Genomic DNA, 26,755 nt, shown 5'->3' on the forward strand with positions numbered 1-26,755 from the left:
CATTCTCTCTTTCTCCCCGGCCCTTTCACTGACCTTTGGCTGCAGGATTTGCTCATCTTGCAAATATGTCTAACCTGCTCCCTTTTTTTTGGTAAAGATTATTTTTTTTTATTTGGTTTAATAATGCATATAAAACAGGTTTTGTACACAGCACCATCAAGCAGATGGAAGTTTCTCTTGAGCATCCACACCAAACACAATCCGGAGTTTGTTGATTTGAGTCTTTATGCACACATTTTCTATCAATTGACAATTGCAGAGGTTATCTGACTGGCTGTCTATTTCCTGCTCCTTTGTATGAAGTATATAGCCTGCCCCAGCACCACCTTATGGAGGGCAAGAATTTTGAACCATTAACAAAAAATTAAAATGCATTTCAGCAAAACTATAATCATTGGAGACATATCAAAATAAGGACAAAATGGCCTTTCTAATCTAACCGTTCCTCTGACTTCTAAAAATTGTATATGTGAGTCAGATTTCTTATCTTAAAGATTACATAATCATAGTTATGTGAAGCTACAATATAAACACTTATATTAGGGAGTAAGGTAAAGGTAAAGGTATCCCTGACCATTAGGTCCAGTCACGGACGACTCTGGGGTTGCGGCGCTCATCTCGCTTTACTGGCCAAGGAAGCCAGCGTACAGCTTCCGGGTCATGTGGCCAGCATGACTAAGCCGCTTCTGGCGAACCAGAGCAGCGCACGGAAACGCCGTTTACCTTCCCGCCAGAGTGGTACCTATTTATCTATTTGCACTTTGAAGTGCTTTCAAACTGCTAGGTGGGCAGGAGCTGGGACCGAACAACAGGAGCTCACTCCGTCATGGGGATTCGAACTGCCGACCTTCCGATCGGCAAGCCCTAGGCTCAGTGGTTTTCACCACAGCGCCACCCGCGTCCCTGTATTCGGGAGTAAGCCCCAATAAATACAGTGGGACATACTGCACTGTTGTCACCATATACAGAGCTAAAGAAGGCCTCTCAAAGTGTACTGCATCCAATATTCTCTCCATAGCAAGCTGGGAGGAATGGCATCACTTTTGTGGAGAAAGCTTATTTTGAGAGGGGGTTGGATCCACACTAAATCAGGTCTCATTGAAAACCAGTGCAAAAAAGATAGTCACCTATGACTGACTAAACTCCCACTGATTTCAATACAAAGGGCAGCAAACATAGCATGGATTTAACACAACAGGTTGATTTCATAGGTCTTCATAGGCAGGAGGGAAAGGCTGGGTCTTGTTTTTGGTGCTGGCTGACAAAAGCACTGCAAATAGCCACCCCAACCTTGCTCCCTATATCCAAGCCAGACAAAAAGGCATCACCAGTGGCGTAGCGTGGGTTGTCAGCACCCGGGGCAAGGCAAGTAATTTGCGCCCCCTAACCCGGGGCAGGGCAAGTAATTTGCGCCCCCCCCCCCGCTGCACTGTCCCTCCCCCAGATAGTCCCTCGCTCTCTCTCCGCACCGCACCGCACGCCTGGCACCCTCCCCTCCACAGTGGGCGGCGACCCGGCGGCTCGGATCGGATTCGCACAGCCAGCACTGCAGTGAGAGAGAGTGAGTGAGCCAGGTTGGGGCAGAGAGCTGCGAGCGCCCCCCCAGATGTTGCGCCCGGTGCGGACGGCCCCCCCTGCACCCCCCATGCTACGCCACTGGGCATCACCCTCACAAAAGGGCAATAAAATACTTGTCATGAAAACAGTAGTGAGCCAAAATATATAGGATCAATACACAAAAGACAGTTGCTTTTCACACTCAATATAGCATCCAGAATTTTTTCAGGACATCAGCATTTGCATACTTTTAAAATACAGCATGACCTAGTAAAGTTATTGGACTTTGTTTACTCCAATACAAAATCCTGCTACCAAAATCCTTACAAATTGTGTAGGTAAGCAGCATTTAGGTACACATCAGAAATGGGGAAATGGAATGGGAAAACAGGTACAGTGCAGTACTGTTTAAAATCATTTTGACTGGAGAGACCACGGAGAGGTTAATCATCAGTGGACACATTCTTTCCTGCCCTGGCTCTCAGAGAATTCACAGCTTTGTTGATTTCCAGAACGGAGGTCTGGAGTTCCTTATCAGCCTGGAATGCTGCTCCATCCTTTCCTCCCACCACGGCTGCAATTTCCTCCAAGACATCCACCAGCAACTCAGGGACGCAGGCGTAGCTGGACATGACTTCAGCTGCGTGAATCTTGCCTGCCAATAGATCCAACAGGGAAAGGCAGTTTCTGATCCAGGACTGCTGCACTGTCACCTCCCTCTGGAGAGCAAGCAGCTCGCCACACTGGGCTTCAATCTGAGGGATCCTCTGATTTGCGGAGTTGATTCCAGTTTGCACCTTCTGCTCCTTTTGGGAGAGGCGTGCGATCTTGTCACTGTAGCCAGCCACTTCTGCTGTGCAGAGGTCCACAGCCTGTTGTGCCTCAATTAGTAGTTTCTCTGCTGAGTCCAAGGCCGCCTGGTAACCAATAGCCATGCCAGCTCCTAAAAGAAAAGATAAATCAGTGATAATTTCATGCAGCTGTCTGATTGGTCCTAGAATAATGCAGCAGTCTGATTGGTCCGCAGGAGCCACCCAATCCAGCTCCAGCTGGAAGTGAATCCGCAACCTGATTGGCCTACAGGAGAATCCCGGAATTAGCCAATCACATGCGGCCCATTGTGTAAATAATGTATATAAAGCAGATATTTTGGGGAAACTTTAACTCCTCACTACTATGAGCTGAATAAAGAGCATGAAATCCACACTCGACTCCGACTATATTTCACGGGGGTATTGAGGGAATGGGTTGGGGTGAGATGTTCTGGTATCTTGAAGGTACCACTTCTGGTTCAAGACTTGCTGGCTCAGGGGATAACCTACCAATGAACGACCCAAGCCCTGGCAGGGCCATCATCCGTAGGCCGATTTCCCGGCCCACACGGTTCCTTGCCACTCCCTCACGAGCCAGTCTCAGCTGCTCCTCTGTATGTTCCAGATGCACCTCCGCAGTTTCCAGCATTTCCCGGGACTTCTTCTCAGCTTCCTTGAGGGCAACGATCTGGGTTCCGAGGTCCGCCAAGTCCCCCTTCTTCTCCTGCAGGTCATCTTGCATGAGTTTCTTCATGGCTATCAGGGCCTCCGACTGGGAATCGAGTAGCTGCAGGCGAGACTCGAGACTCTGTTCGGCCTCGGAAAAACGATGCGATGCTTTGGTGACCTGGCCATGGGTTTTGGCACACATCTCCTCCTTATTTGACCACGGGAGGAGCAGAAGCCCAGTGAGGAGCACAAGCTCTTGCATTCCTGCCTCCAGATGTTCCTTGATGGAGGAGTTATAAGTCGTATCGTGCACAAGAGCCATGCTGGATGGGAGCTAGAAGGGAAAACAGAAATGGAGAGCGTATTAAGGACACTCGTGTAGCGAGCTTCATGCAGAAAGCCAGATTCAGAACTTAGTGAAAGGAGGCCAATTTGGGACACCGTTGTGAATTTATGAAAATGTCGCTCAAGAAATGTCCTGACAGAATTGTCCTCGCTTTACTCCACACATAAGGCAGCATCTATTCTAGATCAATGGGATGCGGGTGGCGCTGTGGGTTAAACCACAGAGCCTAGGACTTGCCGGTCAGAAGGTCGGCGGTTTGAATCCCCACGACGGGGTGAACTCCCGTTGCTCGGTCACTGCTCCTGCCAACCTAGCAGTTCAAAAGCACATCAAAGTGCAAGTAGATAAATAGGTACCGCTCCAGCGGGAAGGTAAACGGCGTTTCGTGCGCTGCTCTGGTTCGCCAAAAGCAGCTTAGTCATGCTGGCCACATGACCCAGAAGCTGTACGCCGGCTCCCTAAGCTAATAAAGGGAGATGAGCGCCGCAACCCCAGAGTCGGTCACGACTGGACGTAATAGTCAGGGGTCCCTTTACCTTTACATATTCTAGATCAAGGGTAGGTAAACTAAGGCCCGGGGGCCAGATCCAGCCCAATCACCTTCTAAATCCGGCCCACAGACAGTCCGGGAATCAGCGTGTTTTTACATGAGTAGAATGTGTCCTTTTATTTAAAATGCATCTCTGGGTTATTTGTGGGGCATAGGAATTTGTTCTCCCCCCCCCCAAAAAAAATATAGTCCGGCCCCCCACAAGGTCTGAGGGGCAGTGGACCAGCCCCCTGCTGGAAAAGTTTGCTGACCCCTTATTCTAGATCCCACCGGTTCTTCACATTAACTGTGAAAGAAAAATCCACATCCCTAATCCCGAAATGACCACCACCCAGAGAGGTGCAGCTCCCCTAGCTTGTCTCCCAAAAGTTTTATTACAGTACTTGCATTTTTATTCCCCCAGGAACAAACATAAGAAGCTGCTGCTTGATGGTCAGAGTTAGGATTTCTCTGTTATAGGACAATAATGTGATTTTTGCTGTTGTTGGATATTTAGTCATTCCTTGAGTATAGTTATAGGGACGCGGGTGGCGCTGTGGGTAAAACCTCAGCGCCTAGGACTTGCCAATCGCATGGTCGGCGGTTCGAATCCCCGCGGCGAGGTGCGCTTCCGTCATTCGGTCCCAGCGCCTGCCAACCTAGCAGTTCGAAAGCACCTCCGGGTGCAAGTAGATAAAGAGGGACTGCTTACCAGCGGGAAGGTAAACGGCGTTCCGTGTGCTGCGCTGGCTCGCCAGATGCAGCTTGTCACGCTGGCCACGTGACCCGGAAGTGTCTGCGGACAGCGCTGGCTCCCGGCCTATAGAGTGAGATGAGCGCACAACCCTGGAGTCTGGCAAGACTGGCCCGTACGGGCAGGGGTACCTTTACCTTTACCTTTACGTGAGTATAGTTATAAGTGAGAGCCAGTGTGGTGTAGTGGTTAAGAGTGGTAGTCACGTAATCTGGGTAACCAGGTTCGATTCCCCACTCCTCCACATGCAGCTGCTGGGTGACCTTGGGCCAGTTAACACTTCTTTGAAGTCTCTCAGCCCCACTCACCTCACAGAGTGTTTGTTGTGGGGGAGGAAGGGAAAGGAGAATGTTAGCCGCTTTGAGACTCCTTGAAGGGAGTGAAAGGCGGGATATCAAATCCAAACTCTTCTTCTTCTTCTTCTTATAAAGAAAGGCAATACAGTCGTACCTGTGATCCTGAATGCCTTGTGAGTCGAACGTTTTGGCTCCCGAATGCCGCAGACCTGGAAGTGGGTGTTCCGGGTACACCCTGCAGCCAATCGGAAGCCATGCCTTGGTTTCTGAACGCTTTAGAAGTCGAACGGACTTCTGGAACGGATTCCGTTCGACTTCCGAGGTACGACTGTATACAAATTGAATTGAAATTAAAATAAACATGCATAAGATCGAGTTATTGGTGAATTATGTTGTACGTCCTTGAGCATCACTGATCAAAGCAGAAACCACCCAATGTGGATTCAGCAACAGGACATTGCTCATTCACTAGTTTTTTTCTTGGCCTGGGTCAGTGAAACCCACTGGCCCAAACGCAATGACTTGGAACGTGCTTGGAGGAGCCCACCGTAAGCCTCAGTTCATCCTGAATTGCAACATGGGCCTGTAAAAAACGACCCTAAGATAACATCAACTCTCATAGCCAAGGAATCCTCTTCCTCTCTCGTGAACCGCCTTAATTCTCACCATTGGCAGGGGGAATTCCCTCCGCAGTCTGTTGGAAGGAGGGCTTGGTTTCTGTAGTAAGACAATTTATCCTGAGATCAGCAAAGATGTGCCAACTGCCCTGAGGCAGTGGCCTCCACATTCCTTTTAGTCAAGTAATAGAGACAAACTGCCATCCAACCGATAAGGAATAAACGAGAAAAGGCCCTGAGGGGCAATAAAAGGTAGAGGTGTAGAACCAGGCAGGTGGGTCAACTTGGTGGGTTAAAATAAAAGTTGCATCATATGCCTGGACTGTGGGGGGTTCATTGGGAGGGAGATGTCAAATGCAAGAGAAAACCAGTGTGGTTCCTTCCCAAAATTGGACTATGATTCCCATCAGCACCAATAATAATAATAATAATAATAATAATAATAATAATAATAATAAGCCACCTATCTGACTGGGTTGCCCCAGCCACTCTGGGCGGCTTCCAACAAATGAAAACATGAAGCACAGTAAGACATCAAACATTAAAAACTTCCCTTCAGGTGTCTTCTAAAATCAGATATGCCCTTTTAAAATGTGGGGTTTGGGGGAGCATTATTGGGTTGTTGTTTTTATTTTGATTATATATTTTGTGGTTTTATATTTTGATTTTGTTCTGTGATATACATAAATATATAAAATCTATAAATAATAATAATAATAATAGTTGTTGTTTATTTCCTTGACATCTGACGGGAGGGGACTGCAAGAAGTTTTGTAAGGTGGATTATTTGAAATACTGCAAGAAAGACTACGAAGAGAATTATTATTAAGAAATGCAGAATAAGTGATAAAGAACGGAATATCATCAGAGGTGTTGACGGAAGTCTAAAATATTGTATAAGATGAGAAGATATGTTGTATGCCTGCTGGAACTGATATGTTAAAATTATATATACCGGTGTATGTATGTGTGTATATATATACACACACACACACACACACACACATACACACACACACACACATACACACACTGGTACCTCGGGTTACATACGCTTCAGGTTACAGACTCTGCTAACCCAGAAATAGTACCTCGGGTTAAGAACTTTGCTTCAGGATGAGAACAGAAATCGTGCTCCGGCGGCACGGCAGTAGCGGGAGGCCCCATTAGCTAAACTGGTGCTTCAGGTTAAGAAAAGTTTCAGGTTAAGAATGGACCTCCGGAACGAATTAAGCACTTAACCCGAGGTACCACTGTATGTGACATCTGACGGGAGGGCGTTCCACATGGCAGGTGCCACTACCGAGAAGGCCGTTTACCCTCAAACATAAACAATGGCCAGGAATTATGGGGATAATGTAGTCCAACAGCTACGGAGGAACCCTGACTAGAATTGAGACGAGACCATTTATATGGTCTGGAACGTGTCCAGAGGAGGGCAACCAAAATGGTCAAAGGCCTGGAAACGATGCCTTATGAGGAACAGCTAAGGGAGCTGGGCATGTTTAGCCTGGAGAAGAGGAGGTTAAGGGGTGATGTGATAGCCATGTTCAAATATATAAAAGGATGTCACATAGAGGAGGGAGAAAGGTTGTTTTCTGCTGCTCCAGAGAAGCGGACAGGGAGCAATGGATCCAAACTACAAGAAAGAAGATTCCACCTAAACATTAGGAAGAACTTCCTGACAGTAAGAGCTGTTCAACAGTGGAATTTGCTGCCAAGGAGTGTGGTGGAGTCTCCTTCTTTGGAGGTCTTTAAGCAGAGGCTTGACAACCATATGTCAGGAGTGCTCTGGTGGTGTTTCCTGCTTGGCAGGGGGTTGGACTCAATGGCCCTTGTGGTCTCTTCCAACTCTATGATTCTATGATTTTATGATATGGCACAAAGGCTTGTGTTTGCTCAGATTAAGGCAGAGGGTCCTCTCTTACCACCCCACTCAGGAATGCAAGCCCATTGTCCAAGGATATCAGGTCAGAAGTTAAGACAAGACCCACCTGAGGACCATAGCTGTCTTTATGAAATGTGGTCCGAAAGGGGAACTGGAGTGGCAAGTTAATCATCTGTTTGTAACCGCCCAAAGTAGCTCTTTGGTGTCCTGAACCCCAGCACTGGCATGCTTCACACACTCACATTTTACTGGGCCTCTGCATGATGCCATCAATCAGGGGTCAGTAACCTAAGGCCCATAGGCCATAAGCAGCCTGTGGGGGTTGTTTAACTGGCCCATGGACCCCTGCCACCCGCTCAGGGACCCCCGCCACCTGCTTAAGTTGGCTCCTGTGCGCCGCGCTAAACCGGTGCAGAGCAGAGCAGAGACCGCCTTTCACGACGCTGGCCGGCTTCCCATTGGTTGCAGGAAACTCCAGTAGCCAATGGGAAGCTGCGCACCTCTCCACGCCGGAAGGAGCGTCGAAATAGCGTTTGCGCATGTGTGAGCACGCACGCCGGCCTGCCACGGCGTCTGCGAGACCGTGAACCAGCCCAAGCCACAAAAACTTTGCCGACCCCTGTGATCAAATCATGGACTTACTGTGGTTCCCCATCCTTCTCAGTCGGCAGAAAACCTGGCCTTTTTTTGTGTTGAAAGAACAGACAACATTGCACTACCTTTCTATGGTGTGGTTTTGACGAGTAAAGTGATATATCAGGCAGCGGAACCTATCCTCTTCAACACGTTTTACTATACAGTGGTACCTCGGGTTGCATACGCTTCAGGTTACAAACACTTCAGGTTACAGACTCCGCTAACTCAGAAATAGTACCTCAGGTTAAGAACTTAGCTTCAGGATGAGAACAGAAATCGTGCGGCGGCAGCAAGAGGCCCCATTAGCTAAAGTGGTGCTTCAGGTTAAGAACAGTTTCAGGTTAAGAACAGACCTCCGGAACGAATTAAGTACTTAACCCAAGGTACCACTGTAATTGTTTTTTCTTCTTTCACCATGCTTTCTAAAATCAATCTTTTATTTAGCACTGAAATGCCTTAGTTACTGCATTTGTTTGCATTTTTTTTAATTTGTTCACCTCCTCATGCGCATTTCACCTAATTTATGTACACCAATGTACATAATTTTGTGCATTTCTGTGCAGAATAACATTGCCTGATATAACACCTTACAAGGAATTCCCTCTAAAACAATGCATTTTTGTACATTACATTGAGCAATATATTCATTTTCATGTGCACTTTCCCCCAACACATGCTTTTTTGTTTGTTTTTGGTACCCATTTTTGGGTCAAGGAACTGCATGGCAGTATTTGGAGAAATATGAATTTAAAAGGCTAGCTTGCTCTGTTTTGGTTTGTGTACATACTAGGCGGAACTGAACAAATTACGCCCTCTTCGCTACCAGTCACCAGTTTAGCCATGAGCTTGTTTATCTCTCCCCTTCCCCAGTTTGCTCCTAAAATACATTCTGACTTCATGTACAGTGGTACCTCAGGTTACAGACACTTCAGGTTACAGATGCTTCAGGTTACAGACTCTGCTAACCCAGAAATAATATCTCAGGTTAAGAACTTTACCTCAAGATGAGAACAGAAATTGTGTGGCAGCAGCACAGTGGCAGCGGGAGGCCCCATTAGCTAAAGTGGTACCTCAGGTTAAGAACAGTTTCAGGTTAAGAATGGACCTCCAGAACGAATTAAGTTCTTAACCCGAGGTACCACTGTAACATTATTGGCAAGTCTTGTAAGGCTGAACATACCCATTATTTTTTTGTTAGATCTGTCCTGCCTGAAAAAAACATTCTGCATTATTTGGAAACTTGCATATACCAGCTCAGACTATTTGTTCATTCACTTCAGTATTGTCTACTCTGACTGGTAGCCAGCGGCCGTCCCGATCGATTCCACTCCCTTTCATCTTCAAGCAAAGATGCCAAGGATTGAATCTTGGAATTTCTGCATTCAAACTCAATTCCTCCTTTCAAAATCAGTGACCTGTGGTTCCTGTCCCATTATATTTGCTACCGACAAATTGCGGGGGAAGGGGGAATAGAAGTCATTGTCATAAAACATACAGTGGTACCTTGGGTTACATACGCTTCAGGTTACAGACTCCGCTAACCCAGAAATATTACCTCGGGTTAAGAACTTTGCTTCAGAATGAGAACAGAAATCGTGCTCCGGCGGCGCAGCAGCAGCAGGAGGCCCCATTAGCTAAAGTGGTGCTTCAGGTTAAGAACAGTTTCAGGTTAAGAACGGACCTCCAGAACGAATTAAGTTCGTAACCCGAGGTACCACTATACAGTAATACCTCATGTTACATTTGCTTCATGTTACATTTTTTCAGGTTGCGTCCCGCGGCGACCCGGAAGTACCGGAAAGGGTTACTTCCGGGTTTCACCTTTCGTGCATGCGCAGAAGCACAAAATGGTGTCACGCGCATGCGCAGAAGCGGTGAATCACAACCCGCGTGTGCGCAGATGCGCCGCTGCGGGTTGCGTACCTTTCATGTTGCGAATGGGCCTCCGGAACGGATCCCGTTCTCAACCAGAGGTACCACTGTCTATGCTTTTCATTTGGTGCCAGAAACTCAATGTTACTGCCCACACTGGCGGAGGAATGGGGGGGGCGCGCATCGCCCCTGGCACCATCAGGGAGGGGGGTGCTATCGTGGCCGCCGCCCCCCGGATTCACGCCACGCAACCCCCCACGCCGGGCGCATGCCCCCAGGACGCACGCAAGCCACGTCCCCGGTGCCGGAGCATGCAGCTTCGCCACTGACAGCCCATCCAACTTTGCTGTAGAGACTTACCCTGTTGGACGCTGCCACTTGCGTAATCTTCGTTTGCTCTGGATCTCGTCCGTGCTTCCAAATCTACACTTTGCTTTCCAGGACCACCTGCAAATAACAGGGATGGTAAGCCAATCGGAATGTAGAATGCAGACGCGGCAGCTCATCCCATTCCTCACCACCCAGCCCAAGGGTTTAAACATCAACTTGGGAGGAACTAGGATTTATGTCCATGTGAAGCCAGGTCTTTCGAAATGCTTGGGGTATGTGGCTTAACACACCCAGAGCCTATTTATGGGGCCCTAAGTTGAGACCTGAGCACACGGCACCCTTGTCTTTTGGCTCGACGAAAGGTGAGTGAGCTTTGATGCAAGAGGGGATCCCTGGAGATTTTAGCACTGGCGGCTTATTTTACTGTAAAAATTAGTGCAAAATGAACAGGGTGGTGAGGAGGACTATTGAGGCGCTACAAATTTGTGGGCCTTGGGATTTTAATGGAGCGGCGTGAGGGCTGGATGGAGAACATTACTAAAAAGCAGAAAACTTCAATAGAGATTGGGAGAAATGTAGATTATGTCTAAAAGGACACTGTAAAAACATGGACTCTCTGGCAGGCTTTTAATAACTCTTGCAATGTAACGGAGGACTGTAATTTGGATGAACTTATAATACAGTGGTACCTCGGGTTAAGAACTTAATTTGTTCTGGAGGTCCGTTCTTAACCTGAAGCTGTTCTTAACCTGAAGCCCCACTTTAGCTAATGGGGCCTCCCGCTGCCGCCGCACCGCCGCTGCGCGATTTCTGTTCTCATCCTGAAGCAAAGTAACCTGAAGCGTCTGTAACCTGAGGTACCACTGTACGCAGTTGACAAACGTATTTTAAGAACCCACTGAGGGGAGGAGGGAAGTCCTGAGATTCGGAAGAATCTTGTTTTAATTTTGATATTTGCAACCATTTTATTTATGTGAACGAATTTGTAAAACCAATAAAAATTATTATTATTATTATTATTATTATTATTATTATTTTATTATTATTATTTTTATTATTAAAAAAGAGAACAGCGCTAATAAGTAAGCTTACGAAAGGGAGGGCAAGAAAAGGAATAGCGTATGGGGAAGATCATGGAAAAACATTAGCCAGCATTAGACACCCTTCAGTAGCGGAATAAGGGGTCAACACAGTAGTGACTGATGCCTTTCTGCAGAAGACAAAAAGAGGAAAACAACAGTAGGTGGAGCCACAGTAATGACAGGCGGTTTTGCTCACATCCTTCTCTCTGCTGAGTTCCACAAGGGCAGCACTGAGAGCATTGGTCGCCTCAACAGAACAACAGATTACTGGTTTTATTGGGGGAAAGGAAGTAGATTCTAGTGAATCAGGGGCTGCATCCACACCAGACCTTTAAGGCACGTTCAGGGCACATTTGCCCTCCCAAGAATCCCACGAACTGTAGTTTGTTAATGGCACTGGGAGTTGTAGTTCTGTGAGGGGTAAGCTACAATTCTCAGAATGTGTGGGGGGAAATGTGCTTTGAATGTCTGGTGTATACACAGAGTGGGAATTCTGTAAACAGCAGAGCTGGGGAGGTGACAAGGAGCTTGCCCCCACCCGCACCCGGTGGGGTGTACCGTATTTTTTAGAAGTAGACCATTTGAAAGTTCAACATGTTTTGTAACGGAAAAAATGAAAAGGACAAACAGCCCACCGACCGCTCCGCTTGTCCTTTGCTTGTTCTTTGTCCCTGCAAAGCACAGGTCTGGGAAGTTTCCCACTTGAACTGCTCTTTAGCTTTTAATCAGAACAAACCTCAATCTGCAGAAAAGCCCATTGCCGTTTGCTCCAATTCGGTGTAAAAAAAGCAGTTTTCCCCAGGGAAGAAAAGTGTGTAAACCCTGAGAGAGATATGCACAAGAATGCACTCAGGGCAAATGGTTATCAGCCGGTATTTGCATCGTATGAAGGGACTGATATTGACCTATATTAAAGTGCCAATGCAATTTTATTTTTTTAAGTTTTGTAGTTTTAAACTGTGTTACATGAACTTGCGAATTTTGTAGTTCTTTTTTCTTCTTCAATATTATGAATCCAAACTAATCGTTTGATTGTGGACACATCACTGGTGTCTGAATATCCACTTGTCTGCATGGCTCTTAACTAATAGGCCACATGTTTGGAACTATTCCTATCTGCAAGATAACGTTTTATAGCCTCAAAACAGAGGAAGGCTCCTTTTACAAGGGAATGTTAAGCAAGGGCTAATAAACCCACCCACTTTTCTGGCTATCTGCTTTTTCCATCTGTCCCCCCCTGCCCTTCCCCAACTCAGATCCGGTTTGTTGTTACCAGGAGTGATTGATTAACAGCTTGTGTGTTTTTGTAAACCCAAAGGCAATCCAAGGCTGTCAATCCTTGAAGAAGGATAACAAAAAGTGAGGACGGCAAATTATGTTGCAACAGAGTTGTTTGAGCCCACAAACCAGTCAGTCAAATGGCAAATTGACTCAGTAAGCTAAAAGTAGGCGCATTTCAGATTCCTTGCACAAAGCTGTCAAATCCATTCATTTCCATGAATTGCTACATCTTCTTGCCATTTCAGAGAACACGGAAACCCTGACTTTCAGTATCATTTCTTCCATCTAGCTAACCCATTAGACCGCCCCAAGACTTCCCTGCCTGGTTTCTTTCCTTTAACTCTCTCTTCTGGAATCCTCCTGATTCTAAGTTATTTGGCTGTAGCTTCAACATTTGCTACCTTCCAAGAGAATCCAGAGACTGGGGCCAGCGGCCTCTTCCACCCCCGGCTGTAACTCACAGACGCCGCTAAGTTTTAAGAAAATCCTGACCTTCTGGCCCCCTATGCTGCCTTTAGAGAGCAAGCACCATCCATAGTAAGGGAGGGCAGGCATCAGCTTTGCAGGGCCTTGCTTGTTTTTTACTGGAACTCAAAGAGCCACAAAACAGACCAAGATGCAAAACAACATACGCTTAGAACTAAAGAACGTGTTTCCCTGTGATTAGGGATGTGGGAGATTACATTGGCTTTTGAAGGCAAACCTAACAAATTGGCACTTTCCAAAACACGCCACCATTCAAAATACAGTGATACCTCAGGTTAAGTACTTAATTCGTTCTGGAGGTCCGTTCTTAACCTGAAACTGTTCTTAACCTGAAGCACCACTTTAGCTAATGGGGCTTCCTGCTGCTGCCGTGCCACCGGAGTCCGAATTCTGTTCTTATCCTGAAGCAAAGTTCTTAACCTGAAGCACTACTTCTGGGTTAGCGGAGTCTGTAACCTGAAGCGTATGTAATCTGAGGTACCACTTCTCTGAGTTTTGCAGTGCCCTTCTCCACCCAAGCAATGTGTACAGGAATTTATGTTTTAAGATCAAGTGGACATGAAAATGCATATATTTGTGAAGATTACATTCGCGATCGCCCGCAGAGGCTGATGGACCCTGATAGATTCCGCCAAGCCTTGCGGGACCTTGCTCCCCCTGGCGACTCATTGACTGAGCTTGTCGAGGGCTGGAATATCCAGCTCCTGGCAGCCATCGATGAGATCGCACCTAAGCGCCCTCTGCGACCCCGCAGAAACCGGGCTCCCTGGTTTACCGAGGAGCTCCGGAAAATGAAGCGGGACCTCAGACGGCTAGAGCGAGTATGGCGGGGTACCCGTGACGGAGCCTCAAGAACATCTTATAGGGCTTTTATGAAAACCTACGAGATGGCGGTGAAGGCTGCTAAGAAGTCTTACTTCTCGGCCTCCATTGCATCCGCTAGCTCTCGCCCGGCGCAATTATTTAGGATAATCAGGTCTTTAACGTCCCTTGAGGGACAGCCAAATTTAAATAACAATTTGACACACAGCTGTGAGGCATTTGCGAGCTTTTTTGCGGAGAAGGTCTTGTTGCTCCGCCATGACCTCCCTGCCAATTTGGATACAATAAAGGAACTGGAGGCCCCTCGACTGTCCTCGGGTCCAGTATTGGACCACTTCAACCGGATATCCCCAGCCGATATGGACAGACTCCTCCGAGCTGGAAAGCCCACCACCTGTCCTCTCGACCCGTGCCCGTCTTGGCTGATTAGAGCGTGTCCAGACGAGGTGCGGGCCCTCCTGGGGGATATCATCAATTTGTCCCTTGGCACGGGGACATTCCCAGGAGAATTGAAGGAGGCAGTGGTGCGCCCGCTCTTAAAGAAAACATCATTAGATCCTTTAGATCTATCCAATTACCGCCCAGTTTCGAATCTTCCGTTCCTGGGTAAGGTGATTGAGAGAGCGGTTGCTGAACAGCTTGGTGGGTTTCTGGATGAAACATCGGCTCTCGACCCATTCCAGTCCGGCTTCCGCGCTGGTCATGGGACCGAGACGGCTCTGGTTGCCCTAACAGATGATCTTCGCAGACAGCTGGATCAAGGTGGGTCGGGGCTGCTGATTCTTCTAGATCTGTCAGCAGCTTTTGACATGGTCGATCACGAACTTCTGGACCACCGCCTTGCCGACGTGGGGATTCAGGGCACAGCCCTTCAATGGCTGCGCTCGTTTCTCTCTGGTCGGGGACAGAGGGTGGCGCTTAGGGGGGAATTGTCATCGCGCCACTCCTTGGTGTGTGGAGTACCTCAGGGTGCGATACTCTCCCCGATGCTTTTCAACATCTTTATGCGCCCCCTCGCCCAGCTTGTCCGGAGTTTTGGGCTGGGTTGCCATCAGTATGCTGATGACACCCAACTCTATCTGTTGATGGATGGCCATCCTGACTCGGCCCCAGACACACTGACCAGATGTCTGGAAGCTGTGGCTGGATGGCTACGTGGGAGCCGGTTGAAGTTAAATCCTTCGAAGACAGAGGTCCTGTGGCTGGGACGGGACGATATGGGATTGAGGGGGCAACTCCCATCTCTTGCGGGGGTGCAATTAGTGCCAGCACCGTCCGTTAAGAGTTTGGGTGTAATCTTCGACACCTCCCTTTCAATGGAGGCGCAGATTGCAGCTACAACAAAGGCGGCATTTTTCCATCTCCGCCAAGCTAAGCAGTTGGCTCCTTACCTCTCTCGCCCTGACCTAGCCACTGTGATCCACGCGACGGTCACCTCCAGACTGGATTATTGTAACTCGCTCTACGTGGGGCTGCCCTTGAGACTGACCCAGAAACTCCAGCGGGTGCAGAATGCTGCAGCGAGACTCCTTACGGGGTCTTTGCTGCGAGATCACATTCATCCGGTGCTATACCAGCTGCACTGGCTCCCGGTGGAGTACAGGATCAGGTTTCAGGTGCTGGTTTTAACCTTTAAAGCCCTATACGGCCTAGGACCCTCGTACCTACGGGACCGCCTCTCCTGGTATGCCCCACAGAGAAACTTACGGTCTTCAAATAAAAACATCTTGAAGGTCCCAGGCCACAGAGAAGTTAGGCTGGCCTCAACTAGAGCCAGGGCTTTTTCGGCCGTGGCTCCGATCTGGTGGAACACTCTGTCACAAGAGACCAGGGCCCTGCGGGACCTAACATCCTTCCGCAGGGCCTGCAAGACAGAACTGTTCCACCAGGCCTTTGGCCAGGGCACAGCCTGACTCCCTCCACTGGCAATCTTCGCAGAGCTCTGGCCCAATGGTTGCCAGTGGCTTGAATTAATTAATTTTATAATGAATGATTTTAAAGTGTTGTTTGTGCTGTTTTATTGTTGTTAGCCGCCCTGAGCCCGGCTTCGGCTGGGGAGGGCGGGATATAAATAAAATTTATTATTATTATTATTATTATTATAGCGTACAGTGGTACCTCGGGTTACAGACACTTCAGGTTACAGACTCCGCTAACCCAGAAATAGTACCTCAGGTTAAGAACTTTACCTCAGGATGAGAATAGAAATTGTGTGCTGGTGGCGCAGCGGCAGTGGGAGGCCCCATTAGCTAAAGTGGTGTCTCAGGTTAAGAACAGTTTCAGGTTAAGAACGGACCTCCAGAACGAATTAAGCTCTTAACCCAACGTACCACTGTATTAGGAGAAATTGCCACTAAAATGCTGTGGATTTTCAGGAGACTTTTCTAAAGTTGCAAATTTGCTGCAGAAATTGGAGGACCAAATCTAAGGTTGGACAAATGAGAGAACTGCAATTTGCAAATCTATCCACCCCTAGCTGTGAGCTGCTGCTGCTGAGCACATTGACTTGTTTTGAGTGCCAGAACTGAGCTATGCTCACAGACTTTCCACATAAAAATCCACACCTATTTTTTCTTCATTTCAGCAGTCTAATTGTGGTGGCAAGGAGAACAATCATTTTGATGCTGCTCTTGTTAAACAGGAGTTGCTTACCCACTGGAAATCACCCAGAGATCTATTAGTAGATACCAATCTACTTTCTCCCCACCTCTGTTCTAAAGAACCCAACTCTCACTATGCTCTGATCTGACTTGGGAGTCTCCAAGGCTCAAGTATGTGTAGCCTATGACAAACTGGTACCTTCCAGATGTTGTTGGATTCCAGCTCCTGCCAGCCCTGCCAGCATGGCCAATGATGAGGCATGATGGGAGTTGTAGTCCAAAATACGTGAAGGACACCAAGCTGGGGGGGGGGGGATGGTTTATATATAATCAGTATTGCCCATGGACGCGGGTGGCGCTGTGGGTTAAAGCCTCAGCGCCTAGGACTTGCCGATTGCATGGTCGGCGGTGCGAATCCCCGCGGCGGGGTGCGCTCCCGTTGCTCAGTCCCAGCGCCTGCCAACCTAGCAGTTCAAAAGCACCCCCGGGTGCAAGTAGATAAATAGGGACCGCTTACTAGCGGGAAGGTAAACGGTGTTTCCGTGTGCTGCGCTGGCTCGCCAGAGCAGCGATGTCATGCTGGCCACGTGACCCGGAAGTGTCTTCGGACAGCGCTGGCCCCCGGCCTCTTGAGTGAGATCGGCGCACAACCCTAGAGTCTGTCAAGACTGGCCCGTATGGGCAGGGGTACCTTTACCTTTACCTATTGCCCATGGATGCAGATGGTATCAGATGACCTACCACAAATCAGATCTGTAAAATTACGGCTGTTGGGAGTCTAGGCAGAAGAAGCCACCTGCTGGCTGTCTCTCAAGGGGGAAATGGTCTACCAATCTTAGAATCATGGCCCCTTGTGTTTGTTCAGGAAACCAATTCATGCTATCAGTTTTCTGGTTCATACAACCCCTAAGCATTATTTCTGGTAAATGGATAGAGTTATAATCTTGCAGCTTCAGGTACACGTTGAGAAGAAAATGCTCAGAGACTTACAACTTCTGGTTCCCTATAGTATCAAGATTTTGCTTGTCTCAACAACCTACACTTGGTGAGGAATTTGTTGGTTTTATGAGACCTATCACTAGTCAGGTGACTGCCCCTTGTGACTCAGGTTCCAGTTTTCAGGTGCTCTGGGCTTTGGACCTGTTTGGTTAAAAGAGTAATGTTTGTGAGTGAGTGAGCGAATGCAAAAATTAATTGTGATGGGCCCGTTCTCAAGGTCTTCTTTCCCGAATGACATGTCACTTTTGTCCCGCAGGCTCCGCACAATGGCATCACCAGAAGGAAAACCACATGGTTTGGTCAAGGCTGTGGAGACCCTCAGCAAAGGACATGACGTCCACAAAGAAACTGAGCTTCTCATGAAACCGTACGCCAACTGGGAAGAGTTTCTCATGCCAGCGCCCATCTCCATTGCTATCTTGGGGGAGCTGATCTTCATCTCCACAGGGCAGGGCGACTTCTCCATCAACCTGCTTCCCCCAGAGGGAGGCTTCCAGCACCTCAAGTACCCAGAATCCTTCAAGGCCTCTTTGTGCCAAGTCAGCAACCGAGGTTGGACCGCCTTCAACGAGGCTCACGTCAACATGGACCAAATCAGGCTGCTGGCAAACGGCATTCCGGAACAGATGAAAACGATTGTGCGGACTCTCATCCAGGAGGCCGAGGTGGTCACCGCCTTGCTTCCTAACCAGCTGAGGAACCTCCAGGCGGCGACAGAGCAGTGTGGTGGGCTGGCCAAGGCGGTGAGGGCCAAGTTCACTGACGTGATCAACCTCATCCAGGAACTCCTCGAGGCTTGTCTCAACGCCAAGCAGGGCTACGAGAAGGAGCTGGAGGAAGTGCAGACAGCTCTGGAACAAGCCAAGATCAGAGAAAAGTCAGCCAAGGAGGCCAAGGAGATGGCTGAAAGGTACCACCACCAGATGAGGGAGCATGTGGAAGAGTCCTTCCAACAGTACAAGAAAGCCATGGAATCCATCCCCACAGGCTGGGATGCAGTGGGAATGGAGCTGGTCACCACCCTCACTCAGACCCTTAGTGCTTTTTCGGTTGAGTTTACCCGGATGGCAGCAGGGAGGCAGGGGAGTCTGGGAGAAGTAGCTGGCATGGGCAGTGGGGAGGGACTGGCCAGGATGTTTCCATTTATATCAGCTAGTGTCATCTGCTCCAAGTCCGCTGAGCTGTTAACGTTTGCTACCAGCTTGAAGAACGTCTTGGATGAACATGGAGGCCTTAAGGCATCTATGATTGTTGATGAGAAGAGTGGGGAGGTCAAAACGGAGTGGGTGAAGAAGAACCTACAGAGGCTGAGAGACTCCATTGAGAAAGAGGAAGGGTGCGACCCCAAAGTCAAAGCCCAGGAGATTTGCCAAGGTGGGTTGGATATTTGCCAAGAGTTGGAGAAGGTGGCTTTGGCGGTGGGTGGCATTGGTTCTGTGGGGAAGAGCTTGCTGGATGGGATACACCAACTCCACAAGAAGGCCTTGGAGTTCGACTCCTATAGCAAGGCCTACACTCGGTCTCCGGCCTTTTCCCCCAAACCACCCAACGTGTCCAAGATGGGGGGAGCAGCAAGCCCAGGAGTGGAAAATGCCCATCTGAAAGTACAGCAGAGCCGAGAGACTCTGAAGGCCACGAGGGAGGAGTATCAGAGGAGCTTTGAAAACTTCAAGAAGCAGAACGAGGAACTGGCGGAGATTCTCTGCACCATGAGAGGCTATCAAGTTAAGGAGGTGGACTTTGACACGGCCAGAAAAATGCTCATCAAGGGCCTGGAAGCCCTGGGGCGGGTGAAGGAGCAATGGGAGAAGATGGTGAGGTTTTTCCAAATGATCTCCAACTTAATTGATTCCTGCTTGGTCTGGAGCGTGAAAGAATTTTCTGACACTGTGGATGGAGCCCAGAAGATCTCCAGCTACTCATCCAAAGCTTTCACAGCTGACCTGGTTTACGGGCATGTTTTTAATGCCTCCAGCATGGCCCAGCTGGTAGGCATGATTTCCGAGACTTACACCCTGGTGTCAGAGAAGTACCTTATGGAGCGTGTGAGCAGCTTAGGCCGCCTCCTGGCCATGGAAGCTGACCAACCAAGCCTGGCTGCCGAGCGAGCTGCATTAGCTGAAGGCTGCGACGCGGCACGGAAAGCGGTGAAGGAGCTGGTGCTGGAGAAGAAGGCAGAGTTCGAGAGAGGGCTGGAGGCCAGAGCGCAGGCCATTGAAAGGGAGATCAGAGCCGTGCTGCCTGCAAATGGGGATACTGAGCCACACCTGAGAGAGCTCAGCCTGGAGGAGGAAAGCAAGTTTCTGTAAGTCCCAAAGAAAGGTCTCCAAACCGTGGGTGGGTGTTGACCAAGAAGGCTTTAGGAGGCAGGGAAGGGTACCAAGAGAATGCTGGTGACAAACTCACAGGTCAAAGGTCCTACTTCACCACTGCTGCAAACACGAAACAGAAGTACCTTCGTTCTGAATGTTCACTAAAGCAGCAATAAACACGAAAAGAGACTTGTGTGCGGCAGCAAGAATATTATTGGCACAAAATTGGAAACAAGAAGAATTACCGACAAAAGAAGAATGGAGGATGAAACTGATGGACTATGCAGAATTAGATAAATTAACAGGAAGATTTAGAAAGCTGCGGGACCAGAGATTCACAGAAGACTGGCATAAATTCACGGACTATTAATAAAAATTATATTAAAAAAGAAAAGAGACGTGTGTGTGTATATGTGGCAACCTGCTGCCATCTGGTGGAAGAAGTGCTTGGTGTTTATTTGATATTTGTTGAGGGACAACCATTTCCCCAGAACTTTTCTATTTTATTTTCTAATAGTAATTATGATAATATTGGGACGAGGACGTGTACTGATGCTGTGGGTGCCACTGGGGGGAAGGGTGGGGCTGTCTCCCCACTCCTCCATCAGTCCCTGCCTTTAGCTCAGGAATAGGCAAACTCCAGCCGTCCAGATGTTTTGAGACTACAATTCCCATCATCCCTGACCACTGGTCCGGTTAGCAAAGGATTATGGGAGTTGTAGTTCCAAAACATAGAATCATAGAATCATAGAGTTGGAAGAGACCACAAGGGCCATCGAGTCCAACCCCCTGCCAAGCAGGAAACACCATCAGAGCACTCCTGACATATGGTTGTCAAGCCTCTGCTTAAAGACCTCCAAAGAAGGAGACTCCACCACACTCCTTGGCAGCAAATTCCACTGTCAAACAGCTCTTACTGTCAGGAAGTTCTTCCTAATGTTTAGGTGGAATCTTCTTTCTTGTAGTTTGGATCCATTGCTCCGTGTCCGCTTCTCTGGAGCAGCAGAAAACAACCTTTCTCCCTCCTCTATGTGACATCCTTTTATATATTTGAACATGGCTATCATATCACCCCTTAACCTCCTCTTCTCCAGGCTAAACATGCCCAGCTCCCTTAGCCGTTCCTCATAAGGCATCGTTTCCAGGCCTTTGACCATTTTGGTTGCCCTCCTCTGAACACGTTCCAGTTTGTCAGTGTCCTTCTTGAACTGTGGTGCCCAGAACTGGACACAGTACTCCAGGTGAGGTCTGACCAGAGCAGAATACAGTGGCACTATTACTTCCCTTGATCTAGATGCTATACTCCTATTGATGCAGCCCAGCATTGCATTGGCTTTTTTAGCTGCTGCGTCACACTGTTGGCTCATGTCAAGTTTGTGGTCAACCAAGACTCCTAGATCCTTTTCACATGTACTGCTCTCAAGCCAGGTGTCACCCATCTTGTATTTGTTCCTCTCATTTTTTTTTTGCCCAAGTGCAATACTTTACATTTCTCCCTGTTAAAATTCATCTTGTTTGTTTTTGCCCAGTTCTCTAATCTGTCAAGGTCGTTTTGAAGTGTGATCCTGTCCTCTGGGGTGTTAGCCACCCCTCCCAGTTTGGTGTCATCTGCAAATTTGATCAGGATGCCCCTGAGTCCATCATCCAAGTCGTTGATAAAGATGTTGAATAAGACCGGGCCCAAGACAGAACCCTGTGGCACCCCACTAGTCACTCTGATGGGAGTTGTAGTCCAAAAACAGCTAGAGACCCAAGTTTGGGGAACACTGGTCTACAGTGGTACCTCAGGTTACATACGCTTCAGGTTACATACACTTCAGGTTACAGACTCCGCTAACCCAGAAATATTACCTCGGGTTAATAACTTTGCTTCAGGATAAGAACAGAAATCGTGCTCCGGCGGCGCAGCAGCAGGAGGAGGCCCCATTAGCTAAAGTGGTGCTTCAGGTTAAGAACAGTTTCAGGTTAAGAACAGACCTCCAGAATGAATTAAGTACTTAACCTGAGGTACCACTGTATAAGGAAATGAGGCAAGCTATTTCTAAAGGGGTTAAATAGACTTACCGTATTTTTTGCTCTATATGACTCACTTTTTCCCTCCTAAAAAGTAAGGGGAAATGTGTGTGCGTCTTATGGAGCGAATGCAGGCTGCGCAGCTATCCCAGAAGCCAAAACAGCAAGAGGGATTGCTGCTTTCACTGCGCAGCGATCCCTCTTGCTGTTCTGGCTTCTGAGATTCAGAATATTTTTTTTCTTGTTTTCCTCCTCCAAAAACTAGGTGCGTCTTGTGGTCTGGTGCGTCTTATAGAGTGAAAAATACGGTAATTCTAACACCCAGAGCACGCTTGAGCAGCTCCCTGCTCTGGAAAACCCTTCCATGGGTGAAGGGAGTGTCATTGGTACGCTGTCTTATGTGGCTACATTGAACATCTGGAGACATCCTTTTAGAGCTCCTCTCAGTCCCTTTTCGGTTTTAACACTCTTTCTTTTCTCCTCTCCACCGCCCTTAACTATGGGTCATTCATGAAGACGTTAAAAAGCACCAACTACACACACATCCTTGGGGAAGCCCCTTCTCATGTCTTTCCACTGCGATAACTTGCGAACGCACCGCTATAATACAGCACAATGCAGAGGAATGTTGGAAGAGCCAGTGTGGCGTAGTGGTTAAGAGCGGTGGACTCGTAATCTGGTGAACCGGGTTCGCTTCCCCGCTCCTCCACATGCAGCTGCTGGGTGACCTTGGGCCAGTCACACTTCTCTGAAGTCTCTCAGCCCCACTCACCTCACAGAGTGTTTGTTGTGGGGGAGGAAGGGAAAGGAGAATGTTAGTCGCTTTGAGACTCCTTCAGGTAGTGATAAAGCAGGGTATCAAATCCAAACTCTTCTTCTTCAAGAGGAAATTTGTGAGTGGAAATGGAGAAATCCCTCACTGCTAAGCGGAGGTTGGGCGGCCATCTGTCATGGATGCTTTAGCTGAGCTTCCTTCATTTCAGGGTGTTGGACTGGATCAACCTTGGGGTCCCTTCCAGCTCTAAAACTCAATAATAATAATAATAATAATAATAATAATAATAATGGTGGAAGGCGGCTTAAGGGGGGGGGACAAGAACGAAGAGGAGACAAAATGGCATAGAGGAGGATGTCCACATCCCACAAACAAAACGCAGTAGCCAAAATGCTGTTTTTCATGACCTGGGATACAGAGTCCTCCAGCAGTGAAAGCGGAAGCACCAGTAGTTGCAGCAGTAGGAGCATCAGCAGCCCTGACAGAGCTAGTGGACCTACACCACATAATGCCAGGATCAAGTCCTGTGACCCCTCCTCAGTCTGTCCATGAGCAGTCTGCACTATGCCAAGGTCCTTACTTCCACATCAACCAGATCCTGAAGGAGGCGCACTTCCATAGCTTACAGAGAGGGGGCGTCCTCCCACATGATGAGCCTAGCAGTTCCCTGCCTTCTGGGAAGGGGGACAGCACTGTGTGATGGGGATATTTCAACTTAAGAGTTTGTTAAAATGGCACAAAATGCCTGTTGCCTTTTCAGTCTGTATATGGAATAACGGGTTAACAGGCAATTGTTTACTTGTGGTTTGCTGCACTATTGCAATGCAAAAGGGGCTTTGGAGCAATTTTTATAGGATTCTTTTTGGGGAGGGATGGAGGGTGGATATCTTTTGACATGTCATGATGGGTCTGAGAATCCACTTCTGTATAATAGGAGTGCATAATAAATCCAGTCTGACCACTTAATCTGTTCATTAGTAACTGATGCTTTATGTAAAATCCTTTCAAACATTTGTGTTCAGTTTTATAAGTCTTTTTTTATTTCAATAAATAGTAAATAATAATAATAATAATAATAATAATAATAATAATAATAATAATAATAATTTATTCATACCCTGCCCATCTTGCTGGATTTCCCCAGCCACTCTAGACGGCTTCCAACAGAATATTAAAAAAATGATAAAACATCAAACATAAAAAACTTCCCTAAACAGGGCTGCCTTCAGATGTCTTCTATGATTCTACAAAGTAACACTAACCTACCTGTTAAACTTCCAACAGAGTGCAGATGCATTTTGTAGGCATTTCTGGCTGAAGAAAGCCAACTCCCATATTACAAGGTAACACTACCCTCATTATGAAACTGCAAGTATGGCGCAGGACTGCAAACACTCGCACTCCTCACTTTAACCTCAAATACTCTGCACATGTAAAAGGATGCTTAAGAAACAGCAGTTTCAGGAAATGGTTTCAGGACTTGTCTGTGGGTTTCAGATAGAATCACAGAATCACAGAATTGTAGAGTCGGAAGTGGACCCCAAGGGTCATCTAGTCCAACCCCCTGCAAACGCAGGAATCTCAACTAGATTGCACGTAACAGATGGCCACCCAACCTCTGCTTCAAAACCTCCAAGAAAGAAGAGTCCACCACCTCCCATAGGAATCTGCTCCACTGTCCCCAGCAATCCTCCCCTCTCTCGTCCTTCCACCTCCCAGCAGCTATTGATTGCAAACCCTGATCTCTCTCTCCCCCCACCCCCAATTGTCTCCCTGCCACTCAGGAGTCCCAACTCCCTCCTTGCTCTTTGCTGCTGCAGGCTGCACTCCCCATCCATCCCGGGTGGGATACAAACCAGATATGTGGTTTACATATCTGTATGTGTTTGCTTGGTACATTTATGAACATTTATTATATATATATAAGACCCTAAAATTCTTATAACAATCTGGACTCTCTCTGTGCAGAATAAAGGTGCAAATATGTGTAATTAAACCATATTTCTAAAAGCTTAAGGAACTTCCTAGGTGAGATCCCATGGTCAGAAATACCTGAAAGAGGTGCCTTCAGTTAAGTTCAAGCAAGTACAGTAGTATGTCCCTTGAACATAGAAGACAGAGAAATGCTGATGGAGGACACAGAAAAGGTGGAACTGCTCATTGTTAAAATCATTACACACATGGTTCTTAATTGTAAACTATATGCTGATCTCCATCAGCAATTTCTAGATCAACTCTACATCCCCAAATGGAAACCATACATTTTCTGTTACTGGGGAATGATCAGGAGCTCACCAAGCTAGTGGCTAAATATCTCTATTTGATTTTTTGTCCTCGAAATGCTCTGCAGATGTCTGATCTCCCTGGAGACCGAGAGATGTGATAATAGACTGCTCTGCCTCCTTTCTTTCAGCAAATGTTTTGTGGCACTGGGGAAGTGGTAATTCTGTATTGATTTGTTTTGGATGTTTGGATGTGATGCCAATAAAAGGTTTGATGATGATCGTGTTTATGGAAGACAATCTTACTCGGCTACAAGTGGTCGCCAAAGAAGAAGAAGATAGAAAAAATAGGGGTGCTTGGCTTTTGCTGCCCACTTCCCCAAGGGACTGAGTCCCCTAAGTCCATGATCGGTCAGAGATGAATGGATGGAGGCAGGAGGCAGTGAAAGCAAGGCAGATCTTTATTTTTCTGTCGCAAGAGAGTTCCCTCCCCTGCTAGCAAGTAGGCAAGAGAAACCCCCGAACCAAAAAGAAACATCTCTTTTAAGGGTTTGCATTTTGGCTGGAGAAGAATGACATCCCCTCTACAAACAGTCCAAAATTATATCACACGTAAGGTTGGGGTTACTGCGGCTCAGGTTGGCCAAGGTGTGATATTCCTGAGGATTTAGCAAGTTTTACATAGTTCCAGCAAGTTTTTACATAGTTTTAATGAGGGTGAAAGAGGAGATGGGGACAGAGACCAGGCTAACAGCAAAAACCTTTTAATAAAGGAGATATTTATTTAACTGCTACCAGGACCAATATTACAGGAAAGAAAGGTGTTAAAGGTAAAGGTAAAGGTACCCCTGCCCGTACGGGCCAGTCTTGACAGACTCTAGGGTTGTGCGCCCATCTCACTCAAGAGGCCGGGGGCCAGCGCTGTCCGGAGACACTTCCGGGTCACGTGGCCAGCGTGACATCGCTGCTCTGGCGAGCCAGAGCCGCACACAGAAACGCCGTTTACCTTCCCGCTAGTAAGCGGTCCCTATTTATCTACTTGCACCCGGGGGTGCTTTCGAACTGCTAGGTTGGCAGGCGCTGGGACCGAACGACGGGAGCGCACCCCGCCGCGGGGATTTGAACTGCCGACCTTTCGATCGGCAAGTCCTAGGTGCTGAGGCGCCACCCAAGTCCTGTTACAGGCACACAAATACAGTCATTTCACCCCTGTCTCTTAATTACAGGTAAATGTCTTAAAACAATTAATTATATCCACTTGCAAAGGAACACAGCTAAGAATATTTCTGGGATTAATTCAAAAACAGGACCGATCATCTAGTCAGTACTTGGATATACTTCTGTTCACAAAAATAATGTTTTTAGAAGCATTTGAATTTCCCGGTATTTTAAAAGGGTGGGTGGAGTGGCTTTTTGGCTGATTGATTCAATCTCTTGTCAAATTAACACAATCATTTCTTCCATTCTGGAATGTCAGTGTTTGCTATGATTTCTACGTCCTCCATCTTGTTGTTCTCCATTTACAAAAGAAGGATTCGAAATACACTTTGAGTTTCCTGATACCCTAAAGGTGGGAGCCGTCAGGGAGATCTTGGGCGGTTCTTCTGAATGATAATCTTCCTGTATAATCTTCATGAAATGCTAGCATTCTGATTCTGATTCTGTCTATGCCTTTTCCCCTTGAAGACAGGTCTTCCTGACTGCTTACTAAACCTTTTCCACTGCTCTGAGGTGGAGATGTTTTGCATAGCTATTGTTTCTGTTTGACTATGTGAGCCTCTTAGTTTTGTTTCAATAAAATGGAAAATAAAACCATCTATCTTGAGTAGCGATTCCTTTGATACTTTTGTCTGTGGT

At 47.5% G+C, this 26,755-nt stretch overlaps 2 protein-coding genes and 1 pseudogene across 6 annotated transcripts; 2 read left to right on the plus strand and 1 right to left on the minus strand.

Annotated features, from left to right (window-relative positions):
• Nucleotides 1–50: 50 nt before the first annotated feature.
• Nucleotides 51–20,243, plus strand: LOC310670275 (uncharacterized protein). Of its 2 annotated transcripts, none has more exons than XM_083425353.1 (2): nt 51–91; nt 17,833–20,243. In XM_083425353.1, exons 1-2 carry the CDS (start codon nt 66–68, stop codon nt 19,883–19,885), a joined length of 2,079 nt encoding a protein of 692 aa, XP_083281479.1. In that variant the 5' UTR covers nt 51–65; the 3' UTR covers nt 19,886–20,243. The 2 variants fall into 2 exon arrangements, with proteins under 2 accessions (XP_083281479.1, XP_083281480.1); XM_083425354.1 differs by lacking the exon at nt 51–91 and adding an exon at nt 10,585–10,668.
• LOC310670764 (uncharacterized protein) lies at nt 1,668–10,476 on the minus strand. 3 transcript variants are annotated; one of them, XM_083426501.1, is made up of 3 exons: nt 10,337–10,476; nt 2,880–3,372; nt 1,668–2,500 (listed from the first exon to the last, which is right to left on the minus strand). In XM_083426501.1, the coding sequence occupies exons 2-3, from the start codon at nt 3,358–3,360 to the stop codon at nt 2,001–2,003; spliced, it is 981 nt and encodes a 326-aa protein (XP_083282627.1). In that variant the 5' UTR covers nt 3,361–3,372; nt 10,337–10,476; the 3' UTR covers nt 1,668–2,000. The 3 variants fall into 3 exon arrangements, with proteins under 3 accessions (XP_083282627.1, XP_083282628.1, XP_083282629.1); XM_083426502.1 differs by lacking the exon at nt 10,337–10,476 and adding an exon at nt 9,285–9,324; XM_083426503.1 differs by lacking the exon at nt 10,337–10,476 and adding an exon at nt 6,672–6,748.
• Nucleotides 20,244–22,804: 2,561 nt separating the features above from the next.
• On the plus strand, nt 22,805–23,714 carry LOC310672842 (protein VCF1-like; annotated as a pseudogene). The gene is made up of 2 exons: nt 22,805–22,833; nt 23,008–23,714. The product of its transcript is annotated as a protein VCF1-like (transcript).
• The last annotated feature ends 3,041 nt before the right edge of the window (nt 23,715–26,755 follow it).

The sequence above is a fragment of the Podarcis tiliguerta genome (assembly GCF_965153285.1).
Source record: "Podarcis tiliguerta genome assembly, chromosome: 2".
Classification (NCBI taxonomy): domain Eukaryota; kingdom Metazoa; phylum Chordata; class Lepidosauria; order Squamata; family Lacertidae; genus Podarcis; species Podarcis tiliguerta.